At 53.6% G+C, this 24,722-nt stretch overlaps 1 protein-coding gene across 3 annotated transcripts in view; it reads left to right on the forward strand.

Annotated features, from left to right (window-relative positions):
• The window catches only part of c17h16orf89 (chromosome 17 C16orf89 homolog), a 203,035-nt gene that overhangs the window by 108,475 nt on the left and 69,838 nt on the right, over positions 1 to 24,722 (forward strand). For all 3 annotated transcript variants that reach the window (XM_072480749.1, XM_072480748.1, XM_072480747.1), the window contains one exon: positions 5,805 to 5,967. In XM_072480749.1, the coding sequence (XP_072336850.1) occupies positions 5,805 to 5,967 (163 nt within the window). The remainder of the gene's footprint in view (positions 1 to 5,804; positions 5,968 to 24,722) is intronic.

Raw genomic sequence — 24,722 nt, forward strand, 5'->3', positions numbered from 1 at the left:
GTCGTCTGCAAATTTACTCACCCACCCTTCTGCGCCCTCCTCTAGGTCATTTATAAAAATGACAAACAGCAACGGCCCCAGAACAGACCCTTGTGGTACGCCACTTGTAACTGAACTCCATTATGAACATTTCCCATCAACCACCACCCTCTGTCTTCTTTCAGCTAGCCAATTTCTGATCCACATCTCTAAATCACCCTCAATCCCCTGCCTCCGTATTTTCTGCAATAGCCTACCGTGGGGAACCTTATCAAACGCTTTACTGAAATCCATATACACCACATCAACTGCTCTACCCTCGTCTACCTGTTCAGTCACCTTCTCAAAGAACTCGATAAGGTTTGTGAGGCATGACCTACCCTTCACAAAGCCATGCTGACTATCCCTAATCATATTATTCCTATCTAGATGATTATAAATCTTGTCTCTTATAATCCCCTCCAAGACTTTACCCACAACAGACGTGAGGCTCACCGGTCTATAGTTGCCGGGGTTGTCTCTACTCCCCTTTTTGAACAAAGGGACCACATTTGCTATCCTCCAGTCCTCTGGCACTATTCCTGTAGCCAATGATGACATAAAAATCAAAGCCAAAGGCTCAGCAATCTCTTCCCTGGCTTCCTAGAGAATCCTAGGATAAATCCCATCAGGCCCTGGGGACTTATCTATTTTCAGCCTGGCCAGAATTGCCAACACCTCTTCCCTACGTACCTCGATGCCATCTATTCTATTAGCCTGGGTCTCAGCATTCTCCTCCACAACATTCTCTTTTTCCTGAGTGATACTGCCGAAAAATATTCATTTAGTATCTCGCCTATCTCTTCAGACTCTACACACAACTTCCCATCCCTGTCTTTGACTGGCCCTACTCTTACCCTAGTCATTCTTTTATTCCTGACATACCTATAGAAAGCTTTTGGGTTTTCCTTGATCCTACCTGCCAAATACTTCTCATGTCCCCTCCTTGCTTGTCTTAGCTCTCTCTTTAGATCCTTCCTCGCTACCTTGTAACTATCAAGCGCCCCAACTGAAACTTCACACCTCATCTTCACATAGGCCCCCTTCTTCCTGTTAACAAGAGATTCCACTTCTTTGGTAAACCACGGTTCCCTCGCTCGACGCCTTCCTCCCTGCCTGACCGGTACGTACTTATCAAGAACACGCAGTAGCTGTTCCTTGAACAAGCTCCACATATCCAGTGTGCCCAACACTTGCAGCCTACTTCTCCAACCTACCCCTCCCAAGTCATGTCTAATGGCATCATAATTGCTATAACTCTTGCCCTGCGGGGTATACTTATCCCTTTCCATCACTAACGTAAACGTCACCGAATTGTGGTCACTGCCCCCAAAGTGCTCACCTACCTCCAAATCTAACACCTAGAACATAGAACAATACAGCGCAGTACAGGCCCTTCGGCCCACGATGTTGCACCGAAACAAAAGCCATCTAACCTACACTATACCATTATCATCCATATGTTTATCCAATAAACTTTTAAATGCCCTTAATGTTGGCGAGTTCACTACTGTAGCAGGTAGGGCATTCCACGGCCTCACTACTCTTAGGCCTGGCCTGGTTCATTACCCAAAACCAAATCCAATGTGGCCTCGCCTCTTGTTGGCCTGTCAACATATTGTGTCAGGAAACCCTCCTGCCCACATTGTACAAAAAATGACCCATCTAATGTACTCGAACTATATCTTTTCCAGTCAATATTTGGAAAGTTAAAGTCTCCCATAATAACTACCCTGTTACTTTCGCTCTTATCCAGAATCATCTTCGCCATCCTTTCCTCTACATCCCTTGAACTATTTGGAGGCCTATAGAAAACTCCCAACAGGGTGACCTCTCCTTTCCTGTTTCTAACCTCAGCCCATACTACCTCGGAAGAAGAGTCCCCATCTAGCATCCTCTCCGCCACCGTAATACTGTTCTTGACTAGCAGCGCCACACCTCCCCCTCTTTTGCCTCCTTCTGTGAGCTTACTAAAACACCTAAACCCCGGAACCTGCAACAACCATTCCTGTCCCTGCTCTATCCAATAGAGACCATAAAATGCAAAACGAGAAAGTTCAAAAGTTCTCAGTCCTTCGCCAGCCCTTTCTTTCTTGCAAAGTCCAACGTGTCCTCAGGCGACTCAATGTAAAAGTGCTGATCCTCATGCGTGACCCAGAGACGGGCTGGGTATAACAGTCCAAACTGGCCACCTCCACTCCACCTCCACTGGTCTTGGTAAACCCGCAGGATGCTATTGTCCCACTTACAGCTCCACTTGTAAGTTGGCGTACTGCTTCTCTCCTTATCCAAGAACCTGTGGAATTTCACCTCCATAGCCCTTGGGGGGTCCCCATTCGTGGCTTCTTCGCAGGTGCTCTGTGAGCCCTAACCACCTCCAAGGGCCGGGAGAATGCCCCATCCCCCAGCAGCTTCTCAAACATGCCTGCGACGTATGCCCCAGCGTCCGTTCCTTCAGACCCCTCCGGGAGCCTGACAATTCTTTGGTTCTGCCGGCAGGACCTATTCTCTAGGTCCTCCACCTTCTGCAGAAGCTTCTTCTGCTGGTCCCTCAGCATCCCCACCTCCAGCTCCACAGAAGTCTGATGTTCCTCCTGCTCAGCCAGCGCCTTCTCCACCTTCTGGATCTCTCGATCCTGGGCATCCAATCTGAGCTCCAACCGCTCAATCAACGCTTTTGTCGGGTCCAAGCAGTCCCATTTCTGCGTTGCAAAGCCTTCCTGAATGACTTGCATCAGCTGCTCCATAGACTGCTGGGTCGACAAGCCAGAGGTCCGAACCTCCGCCATGCTGTCTCCTGTTGCAACTACAGCCCAAGCCTTCTCTATCTTTTTGTTTCTGCCCTTACGAACACTTCTAGTCCTTTGCTCCATTCACCGAAGTGGGAATTCAGTAGAGAATTGCCACTAACATCCATTTTACAATTCAAGTCCGTTAAGAAATCGGGGAAAAAGGTCCAAAAGTCCGACCAGAACCGGGAGCCACCAAATGTGCGACTTACTCCTTCATAGCCGCCACCGGAAGTCTTGTCTGTCTATTTCAATATAAATCCCATATATTACTTTTTTTCTTTTGGCCTCTTTGATCAGTTCTCCTATTTGCTTTGCCTTAGCGGGATGTCTTACGGCAAATGTTAAATGGGGTTCTGAAGTTAAACCCATCCCAAAAAGGTCCCTCTGACTATGGGTCAACTGTATTAACATTCCTAATCCCACAATACCGAAAAATAAAAAGGAGTGACATGCAATGATGTCTGCTTTCCTAAGTGACATTGTGCTTGTAAATTGTATGTGTGCTCATCCTCACGAGCATACCGAGCCGTGCAATGGGTCACTATATTCTCTCGGCTGGACTCTATCAGGTGTTTTAATAGTTGGGCCTAAGGATCATTAACCTTTCTAAGACTTCCTGCAGTTTTTTTTAACAGTGGTACTGTGAGGGTTAACGTTCAGCTGCCATTGTCCTCTACCTCTACCTCTACCTCCATTATAACCTCCTCTCCTTCTGCTTGTCTGCTGACCACGACTCTTCCCCTCTTTCCTTGGTAGAACTGCCCTGTGACTTTAGGCTTTTGATCTTTGGGGGTCACAAACAGTCCTTCTCGGTCCATGTTTACCAAGGACGTAACTACTATTGTCCAAGGCAGTGTTTGCCAGGTGAGATGAATCAATTTTAAACTTTGTGCATGCTCTGGCAGCATGCAATTCAGCAATGTCTGAACAACCAAAGGTCCATTTTCCTCCAAAGAAACACCAGCTTGTTCTTCCCAACAATTTTTAAATCTGGCCACAAATTTGTCACTTTGCGTATGTCACTATGCTTCTTGGCCCCTTGCATGATAGCCTCTTTCCCTCTTTTTGCTAACCAGTGTCCGAGGGACTCATTTCCTTCATTCAAATGATTATCATTATTGGGAACCCAGCCCCCATTTATGCTGTGTGGGACTGCAATCCCATCCTTCAAAGCTGGCCAAGATGCACCATAAGAGTATTTTAGAAGCAGCAAAACATACCCTGGGAGGGGGCTATAATTACCACACATTTAAGTCAATTTCCAATGATTGATTTTGTAGGCATTAGCTATTCTTAGAGATGTAAATTTTTCTTTGTCAATTCAGAAAAGATCAACTGTCTGCTGAAATGGTTAAATATTCTACAGAACCTAAGGGGGCGGAGAGTGAGTGGAGAACTTGGAATTATGCCATTTGCGTCTCTTCACGTGATCTAAAAACTTATTTTGTTCAATTACTTTTATTCGTAAAGGCATTTTCTTTCTTCTAAACTGATTATAATTTCCGATGTTTCAGTGCTTTATAGAAATCTCAACATAAATCACTTAAATTATAATCTCAAACTCACACTATCAGACGACAAAAAAAATACAACCCACTTAGTTCTTCATGTTTTGACTGAAATTAATTGGGCAAAGGTCCTTCGAATATTCACATAAAACAAACAAAACACACAGGTTCTCACAGCTCGCAAATATCACAGTTAACCGTTAGCCTTATCTCACGACTACAGACAAATCTGAATCCCTTTTAGACAGGAACCCATCTGTTACATTTTTACCTTAATCTGCTATTTACTCCCCTGTTATTTTTCGAGAGGTGGGATCACTCCTTTTAATTCCTATGGGGGACATATAGGTTTTCCTACCTCATTCCGTTGCTTTACAATTGTTTCTTTTTGTTTTCTTCCTCATTTTGACTCCCTTATCTGTCTTCTTTAAGGAGTTCACCTTCTTTCTCGCTCCAGATGTGTTTACCGAGGCTTCGGGATGACCTGTGAGGGGACGTTGAGTTTATTGCTCATCGTTCCTTCTGCAAAATACTTTAGAATATATGTATAATAATAATCGTCGCCAGGTGCCATTCTCCACCATGCCGACTGCCCTTTCTTCGATCCCATCGACCGCGTCCAGTGTCCTCTGCTGTGCTACAGTGAGGGGATGTAGGTCCGGCGGTCTCCCTCCAGTCTTCTCCCGCTCCCGCCGGTTGTGTGCAGCCTTCTCCTGGGGGGAGCGGGGGAAACAGAAAACACACAATGTGAGACAGTCCAATGTATGCAGCCGAGTGGGTGGTTAGCTGGTGGCTTCAGTGGCCAGGGCACCAAGCCATGATGGCCAGTATGGGTGCCGGAATATGGTGTGGGATGGGGGTTCAGCTAACTATTCTCCCTGGCCCCCTGAGGAGTTTGTGCAGTGTTTTCCAGCACTGGATGGTGTTGCCGATAGCGCTGACCACCTCTGCCACCTGTGCCCAGGCCCTGCGAATGGCGGCTGCTGGCAACCTCTTTCCCACTTTGAGGTACAGGGTCACCCTCCATGGCATCCAGCAGTGTTTCCATTTCCACGTGGGTGAATCTCGTGGCAGTGAGTCTTGCTGCCAGCTTGTTGGCTGGGATGGTGTGTGTGGGGAGTGATGTGTGTATATGTGGCTGCAGCTTGTCAGCCTCCTGAGTGTCAATCCGGAACCTGGTGAATCCAGTATCATTTCTCATTGGAATCGATTGCGTTCCACATGGTGCCGAAGCTAGCCCCTTAATGGTCGTTGAATCGGTCAGGTGCGGTGCCCGTTTTGCTTTTGTGGAAGTCCACAAATCCTGCCCTGGCATCAACATTTAGTCTCAGGAATGGAGAATCCCACCGCTGTGCTAGAAATTGAGTAATTACTTCACATGGAAAAAAGCAAAGTTTAAATGAGACAAATCAACTTCCTTTGGTCATAATAATTTTGACAGAGTCGCTAAATTTCTCGAATGATTTGCGTTTCTATTTAATTCTAGAAAGGATGCTCAAATATTTTTGGAGCACAGCACATGGATTCCAAATCTTTCCATATTATTGAGGACTATAAGAAGGTTTTCTGTTCCAATATGATGCAAAGAAATCTGGAAATTGAAAACAATGACTTTCCCTATTTTCAACAGGATTTATTTCTGGAAAACGGTAAGCTAACTTTCATTTAAAGACAAGTTGACAAGGTGAAATCGACCCAAAGAGTCATTATGTGCTTGTCATTCCGTTATATTTAAGCCGGAATTCTCCGGCCATTGGTGCCATCAACAGCACACCCCCATCCATGGAATTCCCGGCAGCACGGGGTGTCTTCAATGACAAATTCCATTGACAGTGGCGGAAGTAGAGAATCTGCTGCTAGTGGGCGGCGTGCCGCTGGAGGACCGGAGTATCAGGCCCAGCACCTTTGTTGTAACTGTGGCTTAAACTTCATCCATTAGTTCCTTTTAAAAGAATCTTTAAACTGGTTCTTCTTCAGCTAAACCATTGAACAATAATATTGAGGGATGAGAAAAGTGTTAATGTGTAATAAAGTCATATATTTGATCTATATGCATTGAGAAGATCGGAAAGAACAAGGAAACCTGCTAATAGACTGAATTTGTAAAAACACTCAAGACTCCTCTGAAAAAATGAAATTATGATATGTAAAATGACTTTAAAGCATAAAATGCATGAAAGCATTCTCAAACATGGATGCAGAAAAAAAAAGTTAGAAAGGATTTCAACTTTTTTTTCTCAAAGAAAGGGGGATGTGACATTATGGGAATGTTCAGAATACAAAGGGTTAATATCATATTATAATTAACCACTAGATGGAGCTAGATGCAGAACTATATAAAGGACTGACTCACCGACTTCTGGGAGAGAGTTGGAGGAGAGCGAGAGAGAGCACTGATAGGGAGGACAGTACAGTTATAGATCGAGTGTAGAGACGAAAGTTAGTAGAGTGTAGATTGTAGATTACTAGGCTATTGTAAATAAATGTTAGCTTTGAGAATGAACTTAGCTTCTGTGGTCTTTGTGAACACCACAATGTGGTAGTATGCATTAGGGGTCATGTGGGACTGTGAAGCCGTGATGTCATTGGCTGACAGATCCCGGGTCCTGGTTGGCTGTTGACCTCTAGCTCCGCCCTGAAGGCGGAGTATAAGAACCAGGAGTTCTCCCCCGCAGGCCAGTCTGCTACTGAACTGCGGGGAACAAGTCACGCTTAATAAAGCCTCATCGACTTCATCTCTATTCGTCTCTCGTGAGTCTTTGTGCGCTACAATTTATTAAGCGTGCTTAAAGGACTATGGAGCTCAGGATCATCCCGGAATGCCTGAGGATCAGCCCCAACGCAGTGAACTCAGCAGCAGTTTTCAAACACTGGCAGACTTGTTTCGAGGCCTACCTCAGAACGGCCCCCGGCCGGGTCACAGAAGACCAGAAACTACAGGTCCTGCAATCGAGGGTAAGCCCGGAAATTTTCCCTCTCATCGAAGACGCAGAGGATTTCCAGACGGCGTTCGCAGCATCTATGTTCGCCCAGTGAACCAGATCTACGCACGCTACCAACTCGCACCGAGACGGCAAAGTCCCGGAGAATCGATACGCCGCGCTACTAATTTTGGGACGGGCCTGCAGCTGCCCGCCGGTAAACGCGATGGAACACACGGACATGTTAATGCGTGATACTTTTGTGGCTGGTATGAACTCTTCCCAAATCCGCCAAAGACTTTTAGAAAAAGAGTCGCTAGGACTCTCAGAGGCACGGGCCCTTGCAGCCTCCCTGGATGTGGCCGCGCGAAACGCCCGCGCCTACGGCCCCGACCGCGCGGCAGCCCCTTGGGCTCCGTGGACCCCCGTCGCGACAAACCCCCCCCCCACCCCACAGGCTTGCGCGGTTCAGACGCCAAGTCGTCCCGGGGGAGCCCGCTGCTATTTCTGCGGCCAGGCGAAACACCTCCGGCAGCGCTGCCCGGCCCGCGCAGCGATTTGTAAGAGCTGCGGGAAAAAGGGCCATTTCGCGGCTGTGTGCCGGTCCCGGGAGGTCGCCGCTGTCCCCGGAGAACAAGGAGTCCTGCGCACTTCTAACGCTCCCCAACCCCCCCAGCGCCCCATGTACGACCCGCAGGCGCAACCAGTTTGGGTCCCGGCCACCGCTGTCCAGCGCCCCATGTACGACCCGCAGGCGCAATCAGTTTGGGTCCCGGCCATCGCTGTCCCCGGAGAACAAGGTGACCTGTGTGTTTCTGATGCTCCCCAACCCCCCCAGCGCCCCATGTGCGACCCGCAGGCGCCGCCATTTTGGGTCCCGGCCACCACGAGGGGAGGAGGGGTGCCGCCATCTTGGGACCCCCCAGACCTGTGCGACGCATGGGGATGGCCATTTTGTCCACCCCCGCCGCCATCTTGTGACCCCCCAGCCATGTGCGATGCATGGGGGTGGCCATTTTGTTCACCCCCGCCGCCATCTTGGACGGCAACAACGGACCCCAGTGTCGACGGCTCCACGGGGTTCGAGGAAGACGCTCAAGCACTACGATCACGTCTGGCCTCAATGACGTTGGACCAAGCACGGCCCTGGACGCTCCAGACGACGACAACAACAGTGCTGATAAACGGGCACGAGACACCATGCCTTGTCGACTCCGGGAGCACGGAAAGCTTCATCCACCCCAACACGGTAAGACGCTGTTTTTTGACCATCCGTCCCAGTGCGCAAAATATTTCCCTAGCTGCAGGATCCCACTCCGTACAGATTAAAGGCTTCTGCATAGTGACCCTAACGGTGCAAGGGAGGGAGTTTAAAAACTACAGGCTCTACGTCCTTCCCCAACTCTGCGCGCCCACATTACTGGGATTAGATTTCCAGTGCAACCTGCAGAGCCTAACGTTTCAATTCGGCGGCCCAATACCCCCACTCACTATCTGCGGCCTCGCAACCCTCAAGGTTGAGCCCCCATCCTTGTTTGCAAACCTCACCCCGGATTGCAAACCCGTCGCCACTAGGAGCAGACGGTACAGCGCCCAGGACTGGACATTCATTCGGTCCGAAGTCCAGCGGCTACTGAAGGAAGGCATAATCCAGGCCAGCAATAGTCCCTGGAGAGCACAGGTGGTAGTAGTAAAGACAGGGGAGAAGCAAAGGAGAAGCATAGACTATAGCCAGACCATCAACAGGTACACACAACTAGATGCGTACCCTCTCCCCCGCATATCCGACATGGTCAATCGGATTGCCCAATATAAGGTCTTCTCCACCGTGGACCTCAAGTCCGCCTACCATCAGCTCCCCATCCGCCCAAGTGACCGCAAGTACACAGCCTTCGAGGCAGACGGGCGATTATACCACTTCCTAAGGGTCCCATTTGGCGTCACAAACGGGGTCTCGGTCTTCCAACGAGAGATGGACCGAATGGTTTTTTTTAATTAAATATTTTATTGAAAATTTTTGGTCAACCAACACAGTACATTGTGCATCCTTTACACAATATTATAACAACACAAATAACAATGACCTATTTTATAAACAAAAAATGAATAAATAATAAATAACAAAAATGAAAACTAGCCCTAATTGGCAACTGCCTTGTCACAAGTAACACTCTCCAAAAATATAATTTAACAGTCCAATATATAATTATCTGTAGCAACGACCTATACATACTATACAGTATATATTAACAACCCTGAGAGTCCTTCTGGTTACTCCTCCCCCCCCCCCCCCACCCCTCCCCCCCCCCACCCCCCCCGATCCTGGGCTGCTGCTGCTGCCTTCTTTTTCCCATTCCGTCTATCTTTCTGCGAGGTATTCGACGAACGGTTGCCACCGCCTGGTGAACCCTTGAGCCGACCCCCTTAGGACGAACTTAATCCGCTCTAGCTTTATAAACCCCGCCATGTCATTTATCCAGGTCTCCACCCCCGGGGGCTTGGCTTCTTTCCACATTAGCAATATCCTGCGCCGGGCTACTAGGGACGCAAAGGCCAAAACATCGGCCTCTCTCGCCTCCTGCACTCCCGGCTCTTGTGCAACCCCAAATATAGCCAACCCCCAGCTTGGTTCGACCCGGACTCCTACTACTTTTGAAAGCACCTTTGTCACCCCCATCCAAAACCTCTGTAGTGCCGGGCATGACCAAAACATATGGGTATGATTCGCTGGGCTTCTCGAGCACCTCGCACACCTATCCTCCACCCCAAAAAATTTACTGAGCCGTGCTCCAGTCATATGTGCCCTGTGTAATACCTTAAACTGAATCAGGCTTAGCCTGGCACACGAGGACGACGAGTTTACCCTGCTTAGGGCATCTGCCCACAGCCCCTCCTCGATCTCCTCCCCCAGCTCTTCTTCCCATTTCCCTTTTAGTTCATCTACCATAGTCTCCCCTTCGTCCCTCATTTCCCTATATATATCTGACACCTTACCATCCCCCACCCATGTTTTTGAGATCACTCTGTCCTGCACCTCTTGTGTCGGGAGCTGCGGGAATTCCCTCACCTGTTGCCTCGCAAAAGCCCTCAGTTGCATATACCTGAATGCATTCCCTTGGGGCAACCCATATTTCTCGGTCAGCGCTCCCAGACTCGCGAACTTCCCATCCACAAACAGATCTTTCAGTTGCGTTATTCCTGCTCTTTGCCACATTCCATATCCCCCATCCATTCCCCCCGGGGCAAACCTATGGTTGTTTCTTATCGGGGACCCCCCCAAGGCTCCAGTCTTTCCCCTATGCCGTCTCCACTGTCCCCAAATCTTCAGTGTAGCCACCACCACCGGGCTTGTGGTGTAGTTCCTCGGTGAGAACGGCAATGGGGCTGTCACCATAGTCTGTAGGCTAGTCCCCCTACAGGACGCCCTCTCTAATCTCTTCCACGCCGCTCCCTCCTCCTCTCCCATCCACTTACTCACCATTGAAATATTAGCGGCCCAATAATACTCACTTAGGCTCGGTAGTGCCAGCCCCCCCTATCCCTGCTACGCTGTAAGAATCCCTTCCTCACTCTCGGGGTCTTCCCTGCCCACACAAAACCCATGATACTCTTTTCAATCCTTTTAAAAAAAACCTTCGTGATCACCACCGGGGGGCACTGAAACACAAAGAGGAATCTCGGGAGGACCACCATCTTAACCGCCTGCACCCTCCCTGCCATTGACAGGGATACCATATCCCATCTCTTGAAATCCTCCTCCATCTGTTCCACCAACCGCGTTAAATTTAACCTATGCAATGTGCCCCAATTCTTAGCTATCTGGATCCCCAGGTAACGAAAGTCCCTTGTTACCTTCCTCAGCGGTAGGTCCTCTAGTTCTCTACTCTGCTCCCCTGGATGCACCACAAACAACTCACTTTTCCCCATGTTCAATTTATACCCTGAAAAATCCCCAAACTCCCCAAGTATCCGCATTATTTCTGGCATCCCCTCCGCCGGGTCCGCCACGTATAGTAGCAAATCGTCCGCATACAAAGATACCCGGTGCTCTTCTCCTCCCCTAAGTACTCCCCTCCACTTCTTGGAACCCCTCAACGCTATCGCCAGGGGCTCAATCGCCAGTGCGAACAATAATGGGGACAGAGGGCATCCCTGCCTTGTCCCTCTATGGAGCCGAAAATATGCAGATCCCCGTCCATTCGTGACCACACTCGCCACTGGGGCCCTATACAACAGCTGCACCCATCGAACATACCCCTCTCCAAAACCAAATCTCCTCAACACCTCCCACAAATAATCCCACTCCACTCTATCAAATGCTTTCTCGGCATCCATCGCCACTACTATCTCCGTTTCTCCCTCTGGTGGGGCCATCATCATTACCCCTAACAACCTCCGTATATTCGTGTTCAGCTGTCTCCCCTTCACAAACCCAGTTTGGTCCTCGTGGACCACCCCCGGGACACATTCCTCTATTCTCATTGCCATTACCTTGGCCAGGACCTTGGCATCTACATTTAGGAGGGAAATAGGTCTATAGGACCCGCATTGTAGCGGGTCCTTTTCCTTCTTTAAGAGAAGCGATATCGTTGCTTCAGACATAGTCGGGGGCAGTTGTCCCCTTTCCTTTGCCTCATTAAAGGTCCTCGTCAGTACCGGGGCGAGCAAGTCCACATATTTTCTATAGAATTCGACTGGGAATCCATCCGGTCCTGGGGCCTTTCCCGCCTGCATGCTCCTAATTCCTTTCACCACTTCTTCTACCTCGATCTGTGCTCCCAGTCCCACCCTTTCCTGCTCTTCCACCTTGGGAAATTCCAGCCGATCCAAGAAGCCCATCATTCTCTCCCTCCCATCCGGGGGTTGAGCTTCATATAATTTTTTATAAAATGTCTTGAACACTCCATTCACTCTCTCCGCTCCCCGCTCCATCTCTCCTTCCTCATCCCTCACTCCCCCTATTTCCATCGCTGCTCCCCTTTTCCTCAATTGGTGTGCCAGCAACCTGCTCGGTCTCCCCATATTCGTACTGTACACCCTGTGCCTTCCTCCATTGTGCCTCTGCAGTGCCTGTAGTCAGCAAGTCAAATTCTACATGTAGCCTTTGCCTTTCCCTGTACAGTCCCTCCTCCGGTGCTTCCGCATATTGTCTGTCCACCCTCAAAAGTTCTTGCAGCAACCGCTCCCGTTCCTTACTCTCCTGCTTCCCTTTATGTGCCCTTATTGATATCAGCTCCCCTCTAACCACCGCCTTCAACGCCTCCCAGACCACTCCCACCTGGACCTCCCCATTATCATTGAGTTCCAAGTACTTTTCAATGCACCCCCTCACCCTTAGACACACCCCCTCATCTGCCATTAGTCCCATGTCCATTCTCCAGGGTGGGCGCCCTCCTGTTTCCTCCCCTATCTCCAAGTCCACCCAGTGTGGAGCGTGATCCGAAATGGCTATAGCCGTATACTCCGTTCCCCTCACCTTCGGGATCAATGCCCTACCCAGCACAAAAAAGTCTATTCGCGAGTAGACTTTATGGACATAGGAGAAAAACGAGAACTCCTTACTCCTAGGTCTGCTAAATCTCCACGGGTCTACACCTCCCATCTGCTCCATAAAATCTTTAAGCACCTTGGCTGCTGCCGGCCTCCTTCCAGTCCTGGACTTCGACCTATCCAGCCCTGGTTCCAACACCGTATTAAAATCTCCCCCCATTATCAGCTTTCCCATCTCTAGGTCCGGAATGCGTCCTAGCATCCGCCTCATAAAATTGGCATCATCCCAGTTCGGGGCATATACGTTTACCAAAACCACCGTCTCCCCCTGTAGTTTGCCACTCACCATCACGTATCTGCCCCCGTTATCCGCCACTATAGTCTTTGCCTCGAACATTACCCGCTTCCCCACTAATATAGCCACCCCCCTGTTTTTCGCATCTAGCCCCGAATGGAACACCTGCCCCACCCATCCTTTGCGTAGCCTAACCTGGTCTATCAGTTTCAGGTGCGTTTCCTGTAACATAACCACATCTGCCTTAAGTTTCTTAAGGTGTGCGAGTACCCGTGCCATCTTTATCGGCCCGTTCAGCCCTCTCACGTTCCACGTGATCAGCCGAGTTGGGGGGCTTCCTACCCCCCCCCCTTGTCGATTAGCCATCACCTTTTTCCAGCTCCTCACCCAGTTCCCACGCAGCTGTATCTCCCCCAGGCGGTGCCCCCCCGCCCATCCTCTCCCATACCAGCTCCCCCCTCTCCCCAGCAGCAGCAACCCAGTAATTCCCCCCTCCCACCCCCCCGCTAGATCCCCCGCTAGCGTAATTACTCCCCCCATGTTGCTCCCAGAAGTCAGCAAACTCTGGCTGACCTCGGCTTCCCCCCGTGACCTCGGCTCGCACCGTGCGACGCCCCCTCCTTCCTGCTTCTCTATTCCCGCCATGATTATCATAGCGCGGGAACCAAGCCCGCGCTTCTCCCTTGGCCCCGCCCCCAATGGCCAACGCCCCATCTCCTCCACCTCCCCTCCTCCCCCCATCACCACCTGTGGGAGAGAGAAAAGTTACCACATCGCAGGATTAGTACATAAAACCCCTCTTTGCCCCCCACATTCGCCCCACCACTTTGTTCGAACGTTCTTTTTAATAACCCGCTCATTCCAGTTTTTCTTCCACAATAAAAGTCCACGCTTCATCCGCCGTCTCAAAGTAGTGGTGCCTCCCTCGATATGTGACCCACAGTCTTGCCGGTTGCAGCATTCCAAATTTTATCTTCTTTTTATGAAGCACCGCCTTGGCCCGATTGAAGCTCGCCCTCCTTCTCGCCACCTCCGCACTCCAGTCTTGATAAACGCGGATCACCGCGTTCTCCCATTTACTGCTCCGAGTTTTCTTCGCCCATCTAAGGACCATTTCTCTATCCTTAAAACGGAGGAATCTCACCACTATGGCTCTGGGAATTTCTCCTGCTCTCGGTCCTCGCGCCATCACTCGGTATGCTCCCTCCACCTCCAACGGACCCGCCGGGGCCTCCGCTCCCATTAACGAGTGCAGCATCGTGCTCACATATGCCCCGACGTCCGCTCCCTCCACACCTTCAGGAAGACCAAGAATCCTCAGGTTGTTCCTCCTTGCGTTGTTTTCCAGTGCCTCCAACCTTTCCACACATCGTTTCTGATGTGCCTCCTGCGTCTCCATCTTCACCACCAGGCCCTGTATATCGTCCTCATTCTCGGCTGCCTTTGCCTTCACGACCCGAAGCTCCCGCTCCTGGGTCTTTTGTTCCTCCTTTAGCCCTTCGATCGCCTGTAGTATCGGGGCCAACAGCTCTTTCTTCATTTCCTTTTTTATCTCTTCCACACAGCATTTCAAGAACTCTTGTTGTTCAGGGCCCCATGTTAAACTGCCACCTTCCGACGCCATCTTGGTTTTTGCTTGCCTTCCTTGCCGCTGTTCTAAAGGATTCACTGCAATCTGGCCACTCTCTCCTCCTTTTTCCATCCGTATCCAGGGGGGATTCCCTTCTGGTTTACCGCACAGTGTTTTTAGCCGTCAAAATTGCCGTTGGGGCTCCTATCAAGAGCCCAAAAGTCCGTTTCACAGGGAGCTGCCGAAACGTGCGACTCAGCTGGTCATCGCCGCACCCGGAAGTCCGATGGACCGAATGGTTGATCAACACTGGTTGCAGGCCACGTTCCCGTACCTCGACAACGTAACCATCTGCGGCCACGATCAGCAGGACCACGACGCCAACCTCCAAAAATTCCTCCAGACTGCTAAAGCCTTGAACCTCACATACAACGAGGACAAGTGCGTTTTTAGCACAAACCGGCTAGCCATCTTGGGATATGTAGTGCGCAATGGGATAATAGGCCCTGACCCCGAACGCATGCGCCCCCTCATGGAATTTCCCTTCCCGCCCTGCTCGAAAGCCCTAAAACGTTGCCTGGGGTTCTTTTCATATTACGCCCAGTGGGTCCCCCAGTACGCAGACAAGGCCCGCCCCCTAATACAGACCACGACCTTCCCTCTGTTGACAGAGGCTTGCCAGGCCTTCAGCCGCATCAAAGCGGATATCGCAAAGGCCACGATGCGCGCCATCGACGAGTCCCTCCCCTTCCAGGTCGAGAGCGACGCCTCCGATGTAGCTCAAGTGGCCACCCTTAACCAAGCGGGCAGGCCCGTGGCCTTTTTCTCCCGAACCCTCCACGCTTCAGAAATCTGCCACTCCTCAGTGGAAAAGGAAGCCCAAGCCATAGTGGAAGCTGTGCGACATTGGAGGCATTACCTGGCCGGCAGGAGATTCACTCTCCTCACGGACCAACGGTCGGTAGCCTTCATGTTCGATAATGCACAGCGGGGCAAAATTAAAAACGACAAGATCTTAAGGTGGAGGATCGAGCTCTCCACCTTCAACTATGAGATCCTGTACCGTCCCGGAAAGCTGAACGAGCCGTCCGATGCCCTATCCCGCGGCACATGTGCCAACGCACAAATTAACCGCCTCCAAACCCTCCACGAGGACCTCTGCCACCCGGGGGTCACTCGGTTCTACCACTTTATAAAGTCCCGCAACCTCCCCTACTCTGTGGAGGAGGTCCGTACAGTCACAAGGAACTGCCACATCTGCGCAGAGTGCAAACCGCACTTTTTCAGGCCGGATGGTGCGCACCTGATCAAGGCTTCCCGTCCCTTTGAACGCCTTAGTCTGGATTTCAAAGGGGCCCTTCCCTCCACCGACCGCAACACATACTTCCTGAATGTGGTGGACGAATACTCCCGTTTCCCCTTCGCCATCCCCTGCCCTGACATGACAGTGGCCACAGTCATCAAAGCCCTTAACACCATATTCACACTGTTCGGTTGCCCCGCATACGTCCACAGCGACAGGGGATCCTCCTTCATGAGTGACGAGCTGCGCCAGTTCCTGCTCAGCAACGGTATAGCCTCGAGCAGGACGACCAGCTACAACCCCCGGGGCAACGGGCAAGTAGAGAGGGAGAACGGCACGGTCTGGAAGACCGTCCTACTGGCCCTACGGTCCAGGGACCTCCCAGTTTCACGGTGGCAGGAGGTCCTCCCGGACGCTCTCCACACCATCCGGTCGCTACTGTGTACTAGCACTAACCAAACGCTTCATGAGCGCCTCCTTGTCTTCCCCAGGAAGTCCTCCTCTGGGACGTCGCTGCCGACCTGGCTGGCGGTCCCAGGACCCATCTTGCTCCGAAAACATGTGCGGGCGCACAAGTCGGACCCGTTGGTTGAGAGGGTTCGCCTCCTCCACGCGAACCCGCAGTACGCTTACGTGGAGTACCCCGACGGCCGACAGGACACGGTCTCCCTGCGAGATCTGGCGCCCGCCGGCAACACGCACACCCCCCCGACACCAATCACCCCCTCCCTGCCACCGGCGCACCCCGCGAGCGCCCCCTTCCCGGGAGGATCGGTCCTCCTCCCAGGTCCGACCAGAAGTGAAGCTGATGCAGAAACCGTAAGGCTCCCGGAGACGACAACACTGGAACAAGCACCACCACCGGGGCCGAGGCGATCGACGAGGACGACCAGACCGCCCGACCGACTCGTGGCATCGATGTAACACTACAATGTTGTGGACTTTAACGAGAACTCTTTCTTTTTCCCCCTTTTACTGTAAATAATTCAAAACAAAAAAAAAAACCTCTGTACATACTGTGATGACATGCAAAAGTTTTCCTCCCAGGACCAGCCTTGTAAACCCTTACCACCATACGAAGCACCACCCCGCCGGGTTCATTTTTAACAAGGGGTGAATGTGGTAGTATGCATTAGGGGTCATGTGGGACTGTAAAGCCGTGATGTCATTGGCTGACAGATCCCGGGTCCTGGTTGGCTGTTGACCTCTAGCTCCGCCCTGAAGGCGGAGTATAAGAACCAGGAGTTCTCCCCCGCAGGTCAGTCTGCTACTGAACTGCGGGGAACAAGTCACGCTTAATAAAGCCTCATCGACTTCATCTCTCGTGAGTCTTTGTGCGCTACACACAACATCCATCCTGAGAACAGAATCACAAAGAACACCACAACCTCAGTCACTTGCCCTGCCCTATTTCCCAAGAATAGGTCAAGTTGTGCCCTTTAATGAACACACTTAACAAATTCTACCCCAACTAAGCCTCAACACTATGTTAGGAAAATTAAAATCCCGAACTATGACAATCCTGTTGCTCCTGCAGGTCTCCCCAATCTCCCTGCATATTTGTTCTTCTAATTCCCGTTGACTGTTTGGGGGCATATACTACAACCCCAATAAGGCCTTCATCCCCTTCTTATTTCTTAGTTCCACCCACAAAGCTTCGCTGGATGAGCCCTCAGTTATTTAATCTCTGCCTACTGCCGTGATGCTCCCCTTAATCAAAAATGCAACTCTCCCTCCTCTCTTTCCTCCACCTCTGTCCTGCCTAAAGCACCTGTACCCTGGAATGTTAAGCTGCCAGTCCTGTCCCTCCCTTAGCCATGTTATAATATCCCAGTCCCACATACCTATCCATGCCCTGAGTTCAGCAGCAATACCTGTCAGCCCTCTTGCATTGAAATACATGTAATTTAATCCAACAGGAATTCTCCCCTCTCTGCCGTGCTCTTGCTTATCACGTCTATTCAGCTTGCTGTTGCTGAGTACTGCATCTCCTTTCAGCCCCTCATTTGCTCCCCTGCTGCTGAGGATCCCACCTTTGCTTCTTTTGCAAATCAGGGCAGCACGGTAGCATTGTGGATAGCACAATTGCTTCACAGCTCCAGGGTCCCAGGTTCAATTCCCGGCTTGGGTCACTGTCTGTGCGGAGTCTGCACGTTCTCCCTGTGTGTGCGTGGGTTTCCTCTGGGTGCTCCGGTTTCCTCCCACAGTCCAAAGATGTGTGGGTTAGGTGGATTGGCCATGATAAATTGCCCGTAGTGTCCAAAATTGTCCTTAGTGTTGGGTGGGGTTACTGGGTTATGGGAATGGGGTGGAGGTGGGGACCTTGGGTAGGGCGCTCTTTCCAAGAGCTGGTGCAGACTCCTTCTGCACTGCAAATTCTATGAACTTCTATGAAGAGGTAGACATGTCACAGCTATTTTAAAATTTAAAAACACAGCAGGTAGCTGTCGGTTTTTAAAATATAGTAGCAAATAACACTGCCTATTTACTGCTGGAGTATATGTAAATCATGTGAGTATGTAGTTGTGTTTGGAGAATAGAGAATGTATCTGAAATGTTGTGGTTATATTGGACAGAAAATTTACAATTTTTAATAATAATAAACATAGCAAAGAGATGTGGCCGGGATTCTCCGAGACCGCGCCGGGTCGGGAAGTTCCCGCCACGCCACTCCGACGCAGGGACTCGATTCTCCAGCGACAGGAGAATCGGCGCCAGTCGCGGCCGTGCGGTCGATGAGGCGCCAGTCGGGGGTCGTTGAAAGAGGCCCCCACGGCGATCCTCCGTGGTCGAGCGGCTGAATTCCCGCCGGCATGGTTCAAACCTGGTACCACCCGGTGGGGGGGCGTGGGGATCTGACTCCGGAGGGGGCCGTCACGATGTCCAGGCCCCCGATCGGGGCAACCGATCGGCAGGCACCCGCGATCTGGAGGGGGCCTACGTCATTCCGCGCGGGCCCACTGTAGGGGCTGACGCGGAAACTGCCGCCGCGTGCATGCGCGGACCGCAGTGCAGGGCCGCGTATCGCTGGGTCAGGAGGCCCACCTGGCATCAGCGTGAAACACTGCGGTGTTTCCGCCGGCGTCAACACTTAGCCGGGATTTTGGAGAATCCCGGCCGTGGTAAGTAAAACATTTTGCGGATGGTTTTGACATGATTTTTGTTATTGCAGCACTTTACAGAGACAGTATGCGGGATTCTCCGTTTGCCGATGCCGAAATCGCCAAACGCAATTGGGTGGAGAATAGCTTCCAACACCAAAATCGTGATAGCACCGGTTTGACGCTGAATCGGGATGTTCTGGCACCCCGAAAATGGTGGAACTGCGTCGCTCGCCACGCAGGATAAAAGTACAGTGCGCGTATCAGCAGCGGGCCTGACACCAAATGCTCCGGGGCCTCTGCGATTCACCGCCTTTGATGGGCCGACGGCATGGCTCACTTGTGGTTTTAAAAATCATCAACCTGGCGTCCTGGCTGCAGAGCGAGAGAGAGGAGGTAGGAAATGGCGAGGAGGGGGGGAGAGGAGGAGGGGGAGGACGGTCTGAGCAGCCAGGGTGCCCACCCCCATGGGACTAGGGCAGTGCTCAGTCACTGACCGCCATCTTGCTGAACACCCACTGGCCACCCCCTGGTCCTACACAGTGGCACCGGCCGTATGGCTGCCCCCCCCTCCCCCCTGCCAAACGGCCTCACCCCTCCCCCGGGCCCCGAGCACCCCACCCAACCGGCAACCACCCACCAGGGGCCATCCAGGGCCATACCCAAGGTATCCCTCAGTGAGGGCAGTGCCAGCCAATGGTACCCATGGCAGCAGGAATGGGGGCACTGACGGGGCCGGATACTGATGGGCCATGGGTGCAGGGGGATTGGGCGGGGTGGAACATGAATGGGCGGGGCCCACACTGCCCACCGGGGCCACTGTGTAGCCCATGGAACCTGGATGGGCACGGGAGTACGCGCCATGCTAACATGTTGGCCTTCCACCCCCTACAGACAATGGCATTCGGATATCAAGCACCAATGCTGGCTGTGGTGATGGCCGCATGAGTTTGGGTCGCTCCGAGAGGAGGGGGAAGCTGCAGCAATGCAGCGGGCAGCAGAGGGGAATGTGGCGGCCGCACAAGCAGGAGGGCCGGCTGGCCAACAGGAGGAGGAAGAGGAGGTGCCAAGGAGGCACCGCATGTCATTTGAGGACCTGCCAGATCGGGCATGCAGACAGAGACTACGGATGAGCAGAGGGACTGTGAGACACATCCGCCAGATGATGGCACATCTACACCGCGGGGGTATGGGGGAGGACGGCCGCTCCCGGTGACAGTCACCCTGAGTGTTTATGCGACGGGTACCTGTCTGTGATCTCGCAGGCCTCGACGCACAGGTGCATCCGTGCCGTCGCGGACGCCCTATATGCACACACGGACCAGTACATACAGTTCCATGTGGACCGCGCCCACCAGAGTGCCCGGACAGTGGGGTTCGCTGCCGTCGCCAGGATGTCCTGAGTCCAGGGGGTGATCACCTGCATGTCACCCAAGGGCACCGATGGATAACAGACCACTGCACACAGCAGAAAGGGCTACCACTCGATGAACGTCCAGCTGGTCTGCGATCAACAGATGTGCATCATGCACGTCTGCACCCGATACCCGGACAGCGTGCACGACTCATTCATCTTGGCACACGCGGTGATGCCCGACGTGTTCGAAGGGCAGCCCCTAGCTGTGGGGTTGGCTGCTGGTCAACAGGGGTTAGCCGCTGCGATCGTGGCTGATGCTGCCACTGACCAACGTGAAGACCCAATTTCAACAATGCCCACACAGCGACCAGGGGTGTGATTGAGCAGCTGGGCCGCTCTGGAGGGGCACTCCAGTACGAGGCTACGAGGGTCACCTGCATCGGGGTGGCCTGCTGCATCCTCCACAATATAGCCCAGCAGAGGGGCGATGTGCAGGAGGAGGAAGATGAGGAGGAAGGGCAGGCCTCGTCAGACGAGGAGGATGGGGGGGGGGGGGGGGGTGGAGGGAGGAGGGAGGATAATGAACGGGACATGGGCCCTGATAGGCATGGGAGGCAGCACAACGTCATTGCCAGGGCCAGCACGCACGGGGCACCCTCATTCACCGACTAAGAGGGGGGGAGGGGGTTGCTGGCCAGGGGCACGGACCCCCCCTCACCTCCCACACCACCATATCACCTGCATGCACACTCCTCCATGACACATACCTGCGGTGCTATGAGCTGGGGGCACTGGGTTGGCAGTGACAGCGGGTCTGGTCCATGGGATGGAGGATGATGACAGCCCGCTCTGCGATGAGCTCCGGTGCTCCACATCGTTAGACAATGTCTGACTCATACCCACAGTAGCACCTTCCACCTGGGTGATCACTGCATGTGAGCTGGCCAGTCCATCACTCGGTCCCGTCGAATCCCTAGGATGGGGGTGCTTGGGACTGTCGGTGGGAGATGGGGGGGGGATGTAGGATGGACGGCCCACCCACGGGGCCTGCACTCATCCCCCACTCCCCCCCCCAGCCAGCACCAACCGGCACCCCCCCACACCCATCAGACAGAGCACCGAGGCAAGTTTCAACGGTGTCTCCTGAGGCGACCCAGCCTGGATAAGCCCGGCCGCTGCACGGGCATCCTAGCTGGCATTTTGCCACCCTTTTCTGCCTGCTGCCCACCAGATGTACCAGGGACAGGAAGGCGGGGGGAAGTCCGAGGTGCTGCCGGCACCTCCACTGCGGGGATCACCGGCACTGATCCCAGCACCTCCTTGTCTCTCGGGGTGCCCGATGGACAGGTGAGAGTGGAGCCAACCCCTGGCGCTGCCCGTCCAGGAGGCCCGCTCTGGTCTCGACCAGAGTCTGCACGTTCACGGTTGTGGAGCACAGGGGTGGGGCATCTCCGTCTCGGACTGCACCACATCACACTGCGACTGTGCCACTTCCCTGAAGGTCTGTGCCACATCATCCAGTGACTGGACCACCTCCCTCTGGGACTGGGCCAACTCCCTCTGGTACTGGGCCACCTCCCTCTGGGACTGGGAACCTCCCTCTGGTACTGGGCCACCTCCTTCTGGTACTGGGAACCTCCCTCTGGTACTGGGCCACCTCCTTCTGGTACTGGGCCACCCCCTTCTGGTACTGGGCCACCTCCTTCTGGGACTGGGCCAACTCCCTCTGGGACTGGGACACCTCCCTCTGGGACTGGGCTATCTCCCTCGGGTTTGGGCCACCTCACTCGGGTTTGGGCCACCTCCCTCGGGTTTGGGCCACCTCCCTCGGGTTTGGGCCACCTCCCTCGGGTTTGGGCCACCTCCCTCGGGTTTGGGTCACCTCCCTCGGGTTTGGGCCACCTCCCTCGGGTTTGGGCCACCTCCCTCTGGGACTGGGCCACCTCCCTCGGGTTTGGGCCATCTCCCTCGGGTTTGGGCCACCTCCCTCGGGTTTGGGCCACCTCCCTCGGGTTTGGGCCACCTCCCTCGGGTTTGGGCCACCTTCCTCGGGTTTGGGCCACCTCCCTCGGGTTTGGGCCACCTCCCTCTGGGACTGGTCCATCTCCCTCTGGGACTGGTCCATCTCCCTCGGGTTTGGGCCACCTCCCTCGGGTTTGGGCCACCTCCCTCGGGTTTGGGCCACCCCGCCCAGTGCCAGCGCAACGCCGGCCAGCGCCTGGGCAATGCCGCCGGCGTTCTCAGCCATGGTCTGCTATGAGTGGGCCATGCTGAGGAGCGCCGCTGCAATATCCTTGTGGCTCTGGCACATGCCTGTGAGAGGGCAGCACTGTCCTGGGCCTCGACCCCCATCCGCAAAGAATGCCCCAGAGCTTGGACACTCTGACCCATAGCTCACACCGTCGCCCCCAATGCCTCCACCGAGGACACCGTCTGTGCAGTGTCGGCCTGGGTGGCACGCATGACCGGCACCACTCCCTGCTCCTGCACATGGATGGTCTCCTCCACCTGTGCCATAGGTGCAGGATACCCGCTGTCATCTCCACTTGTGGTCCTTGGGTCTCTGACTGCATCTCCACTGTGGCTGGGAGTGGATGTTCCAGGAGCCTAGGACCCGTTTGCTCTGGGGGGTCCTGCATTTCGGGCGGAGGGCTGGTGTTCGAGCTACTCTCCCCATCAGTGCTCGGCTGTCTGGGGGGCACCAGCTCTGGCACTGGCCCCATCTCACGCTAGGAGAGAGTGTGGTGAGAGAGTGTGGTGAGAGAGCGTGGTGAGAGAGCGTGGTGAGAGAGCGTGGTGAGAGAGCGTGGTGAGAGAGCGTGGTGAGAGAGCGCGGTGAGAGAGCGCGGTGAGAGAGCGCGGTGAGAGAGCGCGGTGAGAGAGCGCGGTGAGAGAGCGCGGTGAGAGAGCGCGGTGAGAGAGCGCGGTGAGAGAGCGCGGTGAGAGAGCGCGGTGAGAGAGCGCGGTGAGAGAGCGCGGTGAGAGAGCGAGGTGAGAGAGCGAGGTGAGAGAGCGCGGTGAGAGAGCGCGGTGAGAGAGCGCGGTGAGAGAGCGCGGTGAGAGAGCGCGGTGAGAGAGCGCGGTGAGAGAGCGCGGTGAGAGAGCGCGGTGAGAGAGCGCGGTGAGAGAGCGAGGTGAGAGAGCGTGGTGAGAGAGCGTGGTGAGAGAGCGTGGTGAGAGAGCGTGGTGAGAGAGCGTGGTGAGAGAGCGCGGTGAGAGAGCGCGGTGAGGACTTCTGGGTGCGGCTATGCAGAGCTAGGTCGCATATTCGGTAGCTCCCGCTTGGAACGGACCTTTGGGCTCTTTTGCAGGGCTCCCACGGCATTTTTTTTACATTTCCCGGTGTGGCAAGAGGACTGCAACACTCCCCTGACGGTGTCCCCCAGGAGTGTTGTGTCTTTTGGCTGCCAGTCCCGGCAGAAGCAGTGGAAGATTTGGCTGCAACAGGATAAACAGGGCCCCTTCCAGCATGCAAGAGGGGGAAGGGCAAGCTTAAAGCTGCAAACTGACCTGAGGACCTTTATCAAAAGTGAATTCTAACAGCAGAGGGAACAACTGTGAAAAGATCTCACCAGGGCCACTGAAGAAGCGGGGACGAGGCTTCTGGTGGCGGCCATGGAGGAGTAGGTCACGCATTCGGCAGCTCCCGTCTGGAACGGACACTTAGACCTTTTTCAGGAGTTTCCACGGACATTTTGGGGCAGATTGGTGAAGCGAACACTGCCAAAAGGATTCCCTCTCGAGACTTTTGGGCTCTTTTCAGGGCCCCCAAGGGCACTTTTTCGACGTTTCCCGGTGTGGGAAGGAGTTAATAATAGCCCCCCGTCAGTATATGGCTTTAACTAGGAGCGGGGTGACAAAAAAGGTGGTGGTGGACCAGAAGAAGGGAGGGAAGAAGGACAAAATGGCAGCGGGCGGAGACCAGGCAGCGTGGAGGCAGTGGGCGGAGGAGCAACAGGAGGGTATCCAGCGCTGCCTCAGAGAGATTAAAACGGACCTGCTAGAGCTGATGAAGGCTTCTATTGATAAGCTGCTGGAGACACAGACGGCCCAGGGGGTGGCGATCCGGGAGGCTCAACAAAAGATCTCTGACAATGAGGACGAGATCTTAGCCCTGGCGGTAAAGGTGGAGGCGCACGAGGCGCTCCACAAGAAATGGCAGGAGCGGTTCGAGGAGATGGAGAATCGGTCGAGGCGGAAGAATCTGCGGATTCTGGGCCTCCCGGAGGGGCTGGAGGGGCCGGACGTGGGGGCCTATGAGGTCACCATGTTAAACTCGCTGATGGGAGCGGGGTCCTTCCAGGGGCCCCTGGAGCTGGAAGGGGCCCATAGAGTGTTGGCGAGGAGGCCCAAGGCTAATGAGCCTC

The sequence above is a fragment of the Scyliorhinus torazame genome, chromosome 17 (genome assembly GCF_047496885.1).
Source record: "Scyliorhinus torazame isolate Kashiwa2021f chromosome 17, sScyTor2.1, whole genome shotgun sequence".
In the NCBI taxonomy this organism is placed as follows: domain Eukaryota; kingdom Metazoa; phylum Chordata; class Chondrichthyes; order Carcharhiniformes; family Scyliorhinidae; genus Scyliorhinus; species Scyliorhinus torazame.